The sequence below is a fragment of the Carassius gibelio genome, chromosome B17, assembly GCF_023724105.1.
Source record: "Carassius gibelio isolate Cgi1373 ecotype wild population from Czech Republic chromosome B17, carGib1.2-hapl.c, whole genome shotgun sequence".
NCBI classification, from domain to species: domain Eukaryota; kingdom Metazoa; phylum Chordata; class Actinopteri; order Cypriniformes; family Cyprinidae; genus Carassius; species Carassius gibelio.
Window position 1 is genome coordinate 14,106,426 of NC_068412.1, and position 13,228 is coordinate 14,119,653.

The 13,228-nt window shown below is 36.8% G+C and overlaps 1 protein-coding gene across 2 annotated transcripts in view; it reads right to left on the bottom strand.

Annotated features, from left to right (window-relative positions):
- ldah (lipid droplet associated hydrolase) overlaps positions 1-13,228 on the bottom strand; it is a 39,287-nt gene that overhangs the window by 18,220 nt on the left and 7,839 nt on the right. For both annotated transcript variants that reach the window (XM_052581234.1, XM_052581233.1), the window contains exons 3-4: positions 11,362-11,496; positions 3,323-3,492 (exon numbers count right to left, since the gene is read on the bottom strand). In XM_052581234.1, coding sequence (XP_052437194.1) covers positions 3,323-3,492; positions 11,362-11,496 — 305 coding nt within the window. The remainder of the gene's footprint in view (positions 1-3,322; positions 3,493-11,361; positions 11,497-13,228) is intronic.

Genomic DNA, 13,228 nt, shown 5'->3' on the forward strand with positions numbered 1-13,228 from the left:
CTCCTTTAATTAGAAGTATTATCTCCAGCACGTGTGTTCAGATCAGGATTGCCAGGTTTTCACAACAAATCCTGCCCTGTTGCTTCTCAAAACTAAAAAAAAAAAAAAAAAAAAAAAAAAAAAAAAAAAAAAAAAAAAAAAAAAAAAAAAAATCGCATTTGATTTTTTGCACAGCCCTAACACCAGGTCAAGCCAGGATGCCACGCCACCATAAACTATACTCTGCAGAGGGTCAAGGGAAACCACTGCTCTTTGCATCCCAAAAATGAACAATAACAAAAAATGTCATTGCAAGTGTTTTCTCAACCATGTGACTGCATGTCCAATGGGCTGGACTGTCCGTGTTCACGTCTGGGAGCTTTAAAATCTGGAGATGTTGTGAGGGTAATCTGAGCCAGGTCTATGTGCTGTAATGTTTCTGCTTGTGTTTGGCTAATGACTGTGACAATGTTTTATTTGAGTGAAGTATGAAATCATACCAATACTTCAGTACTGTCGGTGTGACCTCTGCTCCCCGAATAGAGGCCCACCCAGAACGCTGCGACACACACTCGTACACAAGTTAATCTACACACCCAAATCGTCATGCCCTGGACAAGAAAGAAACATTGTAGTTTCAGGGGAACTTGAGCGTGCCATCAGTCCACTGAAAAGAATGACAGGACTTGTTAAGTATTCTTCCTAGAAACCATCTCCAATCCTTCCAATAGAATGCATCTGGTACAGATAAGAACATAAATGATAACAATTTAGAACAACATGAGGGTGAGGAACAGAATTGAGATGACCTTTCCCTTTAATCTACTTTTGATTGCAATCAGAGTAGTTCACTGTCATAAGAAATGTTATCTGTTAATAATAAAACTCAAAGCAACACTTGCAGTCAACAGCTGTTAAACTAAACTATACATCTGTGCATACAGATGTAGGAAATGGCATCACCTTCATGGGGCAGAATGCAAGATGGTTGCTACAGGAGGACGTATAAAGAATTTTCCTCCTCACCTAAAAGTCCCAAGAGCTCTACCTCAGGCTGAGGCGTCAGGTGGAAAAAGGTATTTTCTGCAGCCTCACATCTGACTTTCTTTGGACTGTCTATTCTACAACTGACACATATACAGTGTCACTTTCTTACAACAAGCAAGTACTTCAAAGGCAACAGGGAAGACTTGTGAACTGAACTCATGTCAGACATACAATTGAACACCTCCATATGCAGTTAGTTAAACTCTTCCTCTAGTTTTAGGGAGGTTTTCCAACATCTCTCAATCTGCTCATGGTCTGAGGCTGAAATCGGCAAACATTCTCCTCCAGAAATGAACTAAAGAAACCCCTACCATCATTTAAACTGACTGGTCTCTTCCATTCCAAAGTAAATATCTAGAGCCCATAGTAACAGTTTCTGATTATCACACATCATATGTTACCAGGCATAATCGCCAGGTTGGCTTCCTGGCAGCCTGCAATCTGGGACGAAAAAGGAAATATTTTTCTCCTTTGTGCATGTTTACTCCGAGCCATGCCATATCTGCCTACATCGTAGAGGGAACTAGCCATAATTCGAAAAGAACAGATTCAGACAAGTAACAAAAAAGGTCTACATGGTTGGCAATGTTTTAATGACCTGGAATGAAAATTTTTTCACAGATTATGAAAGAGGACCTTAAAATCTATGAGTGAGATTGAGATTGGGACCAGCTTTTCAACTGAAGTTCCTGAACTAAATCCCTAAATGCAGTTTGGACGTGGACTGTCTCCAAAAGTATCAGAACATATTTTTATCGCACTGCAAAAAGTGGTACATAACTGCACTGGCCCCATTAATGAAGCTAAAATACATTTCTCTTTGCCAGGAGGAATACATGCCCCTCTAGTTAGAGGAAATACTAAAAAAAAAAAAAAAAAAAAAAAAAAAAAAAAAGTTGAAAGAGAAAAAGTAAAAAAAAAAATTTCTGGGTAGAGAAAATGCTTAAATATAAAAATGATGAAGAGCACATCTTAGAGCAGGAAAACCCCAGAGGGAGAAAGAAAATCAAGGTTCTTTTCCATGTTATTTAATCTCCTGACCTTCTACACAGCAAGGAAAGGGAACAGAAGTGTCTTATTATGCTGCTGATTGGCAGAGTCTCACTTTGCTTTCACACATTACATACTTTCTTGCAGCGTCCATGTTTTGGCGGCATGTCCTATAATGGCAAAGTTGCAAATCGCTGAGGTGGTCTGCGGAGGTTATGCAGACAGCAATACTGTAGACATTATTCATACTGTTTTAAGTGTAGAATCAGACAGAATCAGTAGATAGTCTAGGCATTTATTAGAAATAATTTAAATAAAAAATAAATAAAATGAATGAATTAAAATCAAATAAAATAATATATTCAATGTCACAATTTTATATGGCTTGGAATTTAAACTGAATGAAAAAAATGATGCAAGTTTGATTTGCAATTTGTAAATTGTAGTTTATAACTGATTCTGAATCTGCTGAAATTTGCCTGTACAAATATACATTTTATACAAATCAGATTTATTGTTACTTTAATGTTGTTATTTGCATTTAAATGTTAAATTAAAAATGTATAAATTTACTATAAAATAATACATGCAATTTTGAATTCCACATACACAATAATATATTATTTATACATGTATACAAACCCTGGTTCTCATAAGAGGACCTGGAGATTTGGTTTGGTCCACAGACTACACATTGTGTAACCCATTAAATGGAACTATAAAAAAAAAATAATAGTAATAATATTATCGCATTTTATTTATTTAGCTTTTTTAAATAAAATAAACAAAATAATAAAGTGTGATAATACTATCATATTTTAAAATAAAAATGGAGTATTAAATAAAAATACAATTCTAATATTTACTTTTTTTAAATTAACTTTCATCAGTTTCAAACTTAAAATCAGCAAGCTTTTATTTTGGCGTGTTGTCAGGAAGTAAGTATATGCGCTACTGGGTTTATCACTGCCCATTCAAGAGTGCTGAAAACGGCAGTGGATAGCCTTGAATTATGCTTTCAGCTTGAATAGAAAATATATTCAGTATTACAGTCTGTCAATATAAAATTGTAATTTTGCATCAATAGCTGTTCACCATGTCGGTATGCAAATGAGAAGTCTATACTTACACAGCGCATTTTTTATTTTGGTTGTGCATGTGCACCTACATACCACTTATGTGCACAATAAATATAATACTGTTCATATAATATAGTAATGCATTCCTTAAAAAGTGTGACCATATCCACCAACTAGTAGGATGTGTGCTTCATTAACCGTTTTCCTTCTTAACAAGTTGTTTATACCTTTAGCTCTGGGTCTCTCTTCAGCATCTCCAAAATGATGTAGCAACCGATGGAGTGACCAATCAGCAGCAGGTTCATGTCCCGAGGCACATGCTTTCGAAGGAAGGCCAGCTTGTGTTCAATCTGCCCGTTTAGCCCAAAAACATCCTCCTTCTCAGTCACAGATGCATCTTGAAATAAAAAGAGGGGAAAAAAAACTGCATAAAGCTCTCACACCGAACCCAATGTACATCACCACATGGTGGCCAGGACTGTTGCCAGTCCTTTCATCATGACCTAGAACTAATAAATACAGCAAATAATATAATTAGACAAAGCTGCCTAGTTTGATCGATTGTGGAGCTCCGATCACAGCTGAATGAGAACTGTAAAGGATCCAGAAGACACATTCAATTGTTAAGCGCTCCATATAAGAAGTTTTCTTTCATCATCTTGATCTTGTTCTTCATTATTTCTTTGGAAAGGAGTAAAATTACGCTCTGTTGAACAATCGCAGTAACTGGAGATCCTGATAATGCTTGGCAGGCTTTGATATTAATATCTTCCTACAGGTGCTGAATTCACCAGTTTGAACCCGAGAAAGGGTAAGAATTAGAAAGACAATGGACTGCTCAGAAACAAAGGAATGACAGAGGAAGAGAGAAGAAGCTGGACTGAGGTGGGGTGAGGCTGAAGCATTCATCACTATGATGAGTTATGGGAGCAGAACTGTTAATGATGAGACAGGGGGAGAGAGGAGTACCAGAGGGGAGAGAGAAATAACTCATATTAGCTTCAAGACATAAATAGACAAAGTGCTCCTTCATGAGACATCTCACAATATATGGTTTCTGGAGCACTCTGCATCTTCTCTTCTTTCTAAAATAATAAAGATATCTCAGCTGACGTAGTTGCACATGGCTAATTACTTCGACCTGTTTTATGATGAGATGTGCTGGGACAACAAATCCTGAGGGTCTCGTGGATAACCTCGGATTGGACTATTGTTGAAAGACAAATTAAGGTATTTTTATAAACTGTCTGCAACACAGAGAAGGGACACCCTCAAATTTTTTTTTTTTATTATTAAAAACAATTATTTTCAAGGAAAGTTACATTCATGAAGTGTGCAATACTGTAAAAGAGATCTGCTACTTCCACTGATCTTCAAATTTATACAGAAGATAAAAACAGATTTCAAAAAGGAAAGGATGTTGGATGGGGGTATTAGAGGGTGAGCAGGATGGATGGAGGAACAGGAGGCGGACCAAAAAGGAGTGCATATGACCTTAAGGTACAGACTCATGCAGGAGAGATAAAAAAGAAGCCGAAGAGAGGAGGAACCTATGAAACCCATTCAAAAGGTTCAAAACATTAAATCATTTTCATTACATAAAATACCAGTGGATGTACAAGAATGATAAGATAAGACGGTAAAAAAAAAAAAAATAGAAACACATTCTGAGACAAAAGGCAAGAGTGAAAACTACATGCCATGTGCAATACAGCTTAAAGCTTGGTTTGGGGTTTGATGGACAATTGCTGTGGTACAAAGAAGGCAAATTCACTGCCAAGCATTAATATATCAGGAGAAAATATAGACTTGATTAAAGATTCACCAGCTATGTCTTTTCGACATAAAAAATAAAAAAAGTTCATAGAACAAATCAGCCAATAACATGTTAAAGTATTATGAGTACTGAGTATGTATTATGGGTTATGATTTCACAAACAACTGAGTCTGCTCAATCTAGAAATCTTTCATGGGAGAGCAGAAAATGTTAATGTTATAGGCTATCCATACAGTGATGTTATACAGATTAAAAAAAATAAAAAATATCCAAGAAATTAATCATATTAATAATTTTATTAAGCAAAAGCACAATAAATCATTCAAAAGTCATTAAATCAATCAAAAAAATTTAAAGATGCATCAGAACAGCAGCACAACTGCTTTCAAGATTGGTGATATTAAGAAATGTTTCTTGAGCAGCAAATAAGCTCTAGAATGATTTCTGATGGATCATGTGACACTGAAGATGGAGTAAGAGCTGCTCAAACTAAATTACTTAAAAAGATTTATATTTCAGTAGAAAACATGTATTTTAAATTGTAATAATATTTCACATTGTTATTGTTTTTACTGTCTTTGTGATCAAATGAATTCAGTATCCGAGGAACATAAGAGACGTCTTTATTATAACTATTTATTGGATACGACAGTTTTGGGACACTGAGTAGGACCTTGAAAGGGACACACTCTACAGCAGCAAACACATAAATTCAGAAAAAAGTATTTACGCAATAATATTTTTTTAAAGGTACTGACAGGCACTCAATCCAGGGTTATTTTCATCCATGAATGTAAGTGAGAGATCAGACAGTGAGCAATGAAGTCAGTGACCTGTGCATGCACACACATTTAGCTCTCCCCAACCACTCCTTACCCCTCATTTCCCATTTTCCAAATCCGATCTTGATTTTTTCCGAAGTTTCCCACTGAAGTTTGGCTACAAAGGGGCCCTACATGTTTATCTACCAGCACAGAGGGGCACTATGAGCTCAGAGCCCAAACACCAATGAGAGCAGTTTACACATTGAGTGGCCTCTCAGGATTACCTCATGAACATTTAAGACTATCCTACTCGTAAAACATACAAAACCTACATCCAGCTACAATGATTAACTACAGTCACTTATATGAAAGAAATCTTTAATTGTGGGAAAGTGGTTAGACAAAAAAGTAAATAAATATAATCCAAACATACAAGATAATGTGCACGGTTGACCTGTGCATAATAAGACCAGGAATGATTACTGAGAAACTAAATATATAAGCCAATTTGGACTTCATGTTGATCTTAAGGCTGTATAGGTTTATCCTATGGTAAGAAATCCAAAGGATATCCTTCTGGATATGGAACAGGAACAAAATCAGAGCAACCTGTAATGGGTCCAAAGAAACATGTATGCAACATATGGCAAACACTAATTCCTCAATATAAAATAACGATCTGTTGGCAAGAGCAAGCGATGTATAGGGAGCAGGCTGTTAAGTGATTATATCCCCCTCTAAAAAATGTGCAATAAATGTGTGGTGCATGTTTCATCCAGGGATCAGTTTACTGAATATTAATGTCAAGAGGAACCACAACAGAGTTGTGTTGATGATTAAAAAATGGGTTGATACAGCGGGCTTCTCCTTTTGCTTTTGCTCAGAGAATCTTACAAAAAAAAGAGAGAGAGAGAGAGCTGCAAGATTTTTCAAACACAGGAGAATGCTGTTTGCATGTAAAGTATGTGTGTGCATTAATGCCTAAAGAAATACATGAAAATGTATTCACACTCAGGGAATACAAGATGTAGATGAGATTGTTCCTTCATCGGAACCGATTTGGAGAAATGTAGCATTTGCTCTCGATCACCAGTGAATCCTCTGCAGTGAATGGGTGCTGTTAGAATGAGGGCATAAACAGCTGATAAAAAACATCTTAAAATAATTCACAAGTAATGTAATTAATCGACAAACTGTGTTTTTGTAATAAACAAAAATATGTCAGTGGATTTTAAAATAAAATGTTTTGCCTTTATTATGATAGGACAGTATGTAGACAGGAAGCAAAGTTTGGGAGAGAGGGGCGGGGATTGTGAAAAGTCCATGAGTCTGGATTCGAACTTGGGACACACAAAGCGCAACGACGCTCTATGTCTTTTATTTGTATGTGAGAAGAGAATAAGGGATGGACTTTTCACTGAAGGAAGCATTATTATGGGTTACGGACTGGTATTTGGCCAGAAGTGACCGTTTAAATTTAAAATGCTTTATTGATGCAAACACAGCTTTCTGCTTCACAAGACATTCATTGGTGGACTGGAGGATTACTTATGGATTATTGTGATGTTTTTTATAAGTTGTTTGGACTCCAATTCTGACGGCACGCATTCACTGGTGAGGACCCATTGGTGAGCAAGTGATATAATGCTAAATTTCTCCAAATCTGTTCTGGTGAAGAAACTCAGTTATATCGAGGCTGGCCTGAGGGTGAGTAAACTTTCTGCAAACATAGGTGAACCATGAATGCATCTTACATCAGCCTCTACTGCCAAATACAACTAATGTAAAGGTAATCTGTAGCATTCAAAATAAACCATTACAACCAACCAACAATTATTTCAAAGAGGTATTAGACAACTCTTGTTTTAAATGCTAAACGTTAAAAAGGGCCAATAGGCTTCCCACCAATGCCCATGCCTCCCATCAGCAAGACAAACATGAAACCAAACCTGACTACAACTGGTCACAAAAAGTCACATCAACCAAACTGCTCAGAACAATCTATTTCCCCTTTACTATACCCCAGGCAATCTTACAAGAATGAGGGAAATTCCTTTTTTTGCCTATTTTAATAGCCTGGGCATAAATGGAGGGTAATTTAGTCATATCAGAGAAGGGAAAGTAGATTTTGAGTAGTAGCTCTCTTAACACGCTCTGACAAAATGAATGAGATGTGTAAGTCTGGAGGACGGCTTGACCCAGGGCAGGGTTATTGACATTGGCAAAGTCCAAAATGTTCCCCATGTTTGCATTAACAGATATTTTTACTGTAATCAAAAGGCATCAATCACGAATCGCCAACCACAGGAACAGTTCCTCCACAGAGATTTGGCATGTTTACCCCACTACCATTTCCCCCGCTTTTGTTTATGTTTCCAAGACACAGGGATGTAATATCACTTAATGTATGCCATTAAATACGACCAGCCCTATATTGCCAATGGGAATGAAATGTTTGGCATTGAGAGTTTAAGATCTCATCAATGAACTCAATGAAGTCTCTCTGTGGCTGTGCTGGACTCGATGAAGTGAGGTTTCTGTGGGCTCCGAATGGCTGTGCCTGCTGCTGACCGCTGGCTGACCAAGAGCTCTTTGAACAGTAGTAAATCAATGGGCAGCATTCACATGGAAAGCCACCAGTGACTTCTGGACAAGGAAGTTGAATTTGAAAACCTGAAGCTGTTTTAAGGGTCATCATAAGAAGAAACCGCAAACTAGATCTGATGCCCAAGTCAGTGACGCCATCGTCTTACGGAAACCAAATTCTACAATCAGCTCTTTTTAACATAATAAAAGTGATTAGTAAAAAGGTCAACGTTTTCAAATATAGTTTAAATAGTGAGTTTCAAATTAATTAAATGTTAATTTAGTTAATTAAAAAAAATACTTGAACCAGTGTTATTTTAGCATTATTTATATACTATAATAGTTTTTCACGAATGTTAAATTAACATTTTCATTTAAATGTTATTTGAAAGTAATTTTTATTAGTTTTTAATCACTATTTATATTATAGTTTTAATAATTTATTTATTTACATTTAGTAATTTTAGCACTTCATCTTATTTCAGTTAGTTGCCATTGTAACATCTCATTTTTTTAGCAGTTTAAGTTATTTTATCTGATATTTATATTCTACGTTATTTTAATTACAATCAACAAAATTGATTTAGTTAACAATAATGAGATAATAAGCCTAATTATTTACATATTAATTAGATCATTTCTGTGCCACTAGTTTCAATAAATAAGAACAGCAAAAATAAAAGTTTCTTGGACACACCCACTGTCCGCCATTGGGCAGCTAAATGGATAGTCCCCCCCCCCCCCACATCGTCCCACTGGTTGATCTAACATTGCCCTTTTAGCCTGCAAAAGCGAAAAGAAAACTAGAAACTATCCAAACTACTTAAATAGTTAATTTAATTAACAAAAAAATATATATATATATATTCTGCACATGCCTGCACAATAAAAAACAAAAGTTTTCAATGATCTCTTTAGCAGTTTTCAGTTGATTGCAGTCTGATATACTAAATCCTCAGCATGAGAAGCAACACAATCAGCTATTTCCTTAGACAGGGGCATCTGCGAACCAAATGGCAGAACATGATGAGGGATGGATCATTGAGATGAACAAGACAATGTGCCGTGGAAAGAAAAGTCCAGCGTATTTGATACCGCCCTGCTTAAGACAGCCATTGATTGTAATCAAGATTGTCACTCAAATCGCGAGATTGGGGAAATGAAATATAACTGTTAATTGCGTCCCCTCTTTCATCTGCGCTGGCTTGGCAAACGCCTGCCGCTTGTTGTCATCTCTTGGCACATCTGAATCCACTGCCGAGATTTGACTTTTAATCATCCAGCTCGTGATTGCACAACATTATATGAACAGCCATGGATGTCACTGTCTGTTGTGTGAGCCAGAGATCAGCTGTCTGTCACTGAATACTTTAAGACTGTGATTCCGGTAAAAAGTATTCCATGTGTTCACATTCAAAAAAGCAGTTGTTTGAAGAATAATATATACTTGAACCAGCTACGAGATTACAGAAAATTTCAGAGGATTTCAGACTTCAGGAAGTTTTGCTGTTCGTGAGCAAGCTTGTCTGTCCGGACAGTAGACCTGATGTGACCAGCGTTCACCTAGACTGTCCAATCCATCAAGCGAGCCAGTACAAATGCTGTTTTTGGAGATCTGAGCCATCTGCATGTGGTTTGTCTTATTACAGGTGAGGGCTTGGTAATGTCTTTCCCACGTAGCAAGCTCAATAAAAACGTCCATGCTGCTTTATGGATGAACATGCTGGACTTTCATATACTGGTTCAGGCAGAGGAGGGAGACGAGGCTTGGCTCGTTCGTCAGTCCCGGATGCATTCCACCTTACTGTTCGCTCTGTGAAAGGATTCCAGGAGGAGCATCCAGCAACCTGACAGACACTACAAACCAGCATATCAGTCAGGACAGTGTACGGCGGTGTCTGAAACTGTCAGGGGACTTCACGGCCAGCGTTTGTGTGTGAAGGTACAACATGTCCTAAATAAATTTGTTTCAGAGTCTTTCAAGTCTTTCACCATAATGTGTTGTTTAATAATTTACTCAAGTGAGCTTTAGTGATAACTAAGGCTGATTAAATATAAATCAGAATACATTAATACAATTATATGCATCATAAATTGATATTTATATTGAAACAAGAACCTAAACCATGCAATATTGTGAGAAAATTAAGTGATAACCAAATGCAAATTTATTTATTTGAAAAAATAAAGAATGTTTTATATGAATTAATTATTTATGATAATAGCATTAATGAATGATAGTCTAATAATAATAATAATAAATATTCTTAATTAACAACAATTATCTAATAATAGTAGCACTTTATTTTACTGTCCTGTTCCTAGTGTACATACTATGTATTTATTATAGTAATTACAATAACTATGTAATACTAGGTACAAACCCTGAACCTACCAATAAACCTAACCCTAACCCATGTAGTTACCTTGTATTACCTTGTATTTGTAATGTATTATTTCTTAGATAGTTTACTTACAGTGTATTTAAGTACATGTAAGTACACGTACTGTAAAATAAAGTGCAACCGTAATGATAATAATAATATCTTGAATGGTAAATAAAGGGGAAAAACTATCTAAAAATTACAAAATTATAAACAATTATTCCCCTAAATAACCAAAGTCCCTTAATTATCTGCTGCCATCTACTGTCTCATTTATAACAGTGGTAATGACATCATGCTGAGAGTGAGAGGACAGCAAACAGTGGTTTCTGCACATCACTCTAAGATCGTTCTCTATATGAAATTTATGTAGAACCAAAAAGCTTTAAGAAGTGCTTAAATGTTAGCTCATGAGAAGAAAAACTATTTTGACTATTTGTAATATAGTTCACATCTGAAAAGGCTGACACTTTGAGTTAACTTTTAAAACCACAAGCTACTTTGAAGTCCGTGGACAACTCTGAATTGGGACAGATCATATGTCAACCACTTACATGACTGTCCTTTATTGTTTTCAATATGGGCCACTTCAGGTGATCACTTCACCTTCAGAAGGACTGTACCGTAACTGTATGTTGGATTTTATACACCGGTCAGACATGGCATAGCTGAAATACCCAATCTGAATAATTAGAAAGCAGGTGTCCACATGTACTTTTGGCTGTGCAGTGTATGTAAAGAGGAAAATATCCCACCTTCAATCATATCATAGGTGTCTGGAGGCATACAGTGTCCAGCATGGCTCACAGCCCACACTGGATATCTCTGGATGAATGTCTGATACAGCGTCCACATGTATGTCTTGTAGAAGCCCACCACACCTGGGTTACCTGTGGAAAGGTGAAAACTTAATTTAGCTCAACTTTCACTTCAGGATAAGGATTGTTGTGAGACATGGTGTTCATTGTTTAGACAAGAGCAGACCAGGTCTGCTGATGTAGCTCTGCTGCTCTTCACAGATGAGGTTAACTGCAAGTGAGGGGAGATAAGGGGATAAATGGCATCTCTGATACCCAGCTGCCTTCAGTGCAGAACAATGGGCACTCTGTGTGGTCACAGGGAACTCACTCTCTCGCTCCAAAGAGTATCGATGGGCCACAGCCTCGCAGACCGATCCGTTAACCACAACTGTTGTGTGTCTCTGAGGTGAGATTACACGTAAATGCATCTCACAAGTGTTTGAATAATAATGTTTAAATTGGCTAAGTATTAAAGAATCACTCATCATATTCATAGGACATATTTAAACTAATGATGGCACTTTTGTGAGTTATGTAAATGTAACCCCAAAGTACTTCAATCCAGGCTAGACAGTAAACCTGTTTTTTCTTTTCCAATTCATATTAACATGCAAAACACAATATACTCTGACATTACAAAGTTACATCAAATTCTAAATGGTCCCATATACTATACAATGAAAAGTAAATATACTAGATAAGTGTGACATATGAAAAAAAAAGTATATTAAAAAATATTATAAATATATATATAAAATATCAAAGAATTGTGGTTTCGAATGTGTGGTGTAAAACATAATGCAAAAAATAACAATATAAATTATGAATACGTTTACTTTAGCTTTTACAGCAAAAAATACATGTACTGTCCCACGAACTGAAGGGGGTTGTTTTTGGACGTTTTCACACAAGATTGCCCTTTACGTGCTAAAAAGTATGTACCATCTATCAGAAAGCAGAAGGAATGTAGTAGATTGTATGCAACAGGTTTTTCAGCAGTTTTGATAATTTTACTATTTAAGAGGCCTAGGAGTTCATGCATCAAATATGACACAATAGGTTTTTTGGGTTAAAGCATGACTAGTGAAGCAAAGTTCTCCACCGTCCGTCCCAGTCTTCACAGCAGGGGCAGTGTTCGCTGAGATACACTGCACTGATATGAGCAGCGAGGGCCAACAGCAGCCCTTCCCGGCTCTTTTCAAACTGATTAATTCCATTTGTATGTTTTTATTCATGCTGAAGGTTCCCAAATCTCTTTCAGATGGAACTTGACGTGCTCAAAGTCCGAACTGCTTCAAGCCAGTGTTATTAGAAATGGCAGGTTTTTCCCAACCAGTCACCACAATAAAGTCACAGGCTCTCTCGCTCTAAAGGCAGATGGAATCAAAGAATGCACTGTCACACATGGGCCCATGGATAGATTTCATCTATAGGGGCAGGGGAGGTCGAAGAGGAGACAAGTGCTCTACAGCTTTAAACACCGCTCCACCCTTGATCTAGCCGAAAATCACATCTGCTTTCCAATTTTTCTGTCCACACCGTAGGTGAAAATGCTGCACAAAACTAAAAGCAATAAAACCACAGACAATCAGACAAATTTTCACTATGTGGGATGCATTGCTGGTCCAATGAGATTTCACTTTGAGAAACCAAGCAACCAACAAAATGCCTTGTTTCTTGACATGACGCAGCTGTGAAGAACAGAAACTGAAATTCAAGGGAAATCCTGTCATCATTTACTCACCCTCATGTCCTTTCAGACCCGTATGAGTTTCTTTCTTCCATAAAATGAAAGTGGATGGAAACCATGAGCTGTGAAGCT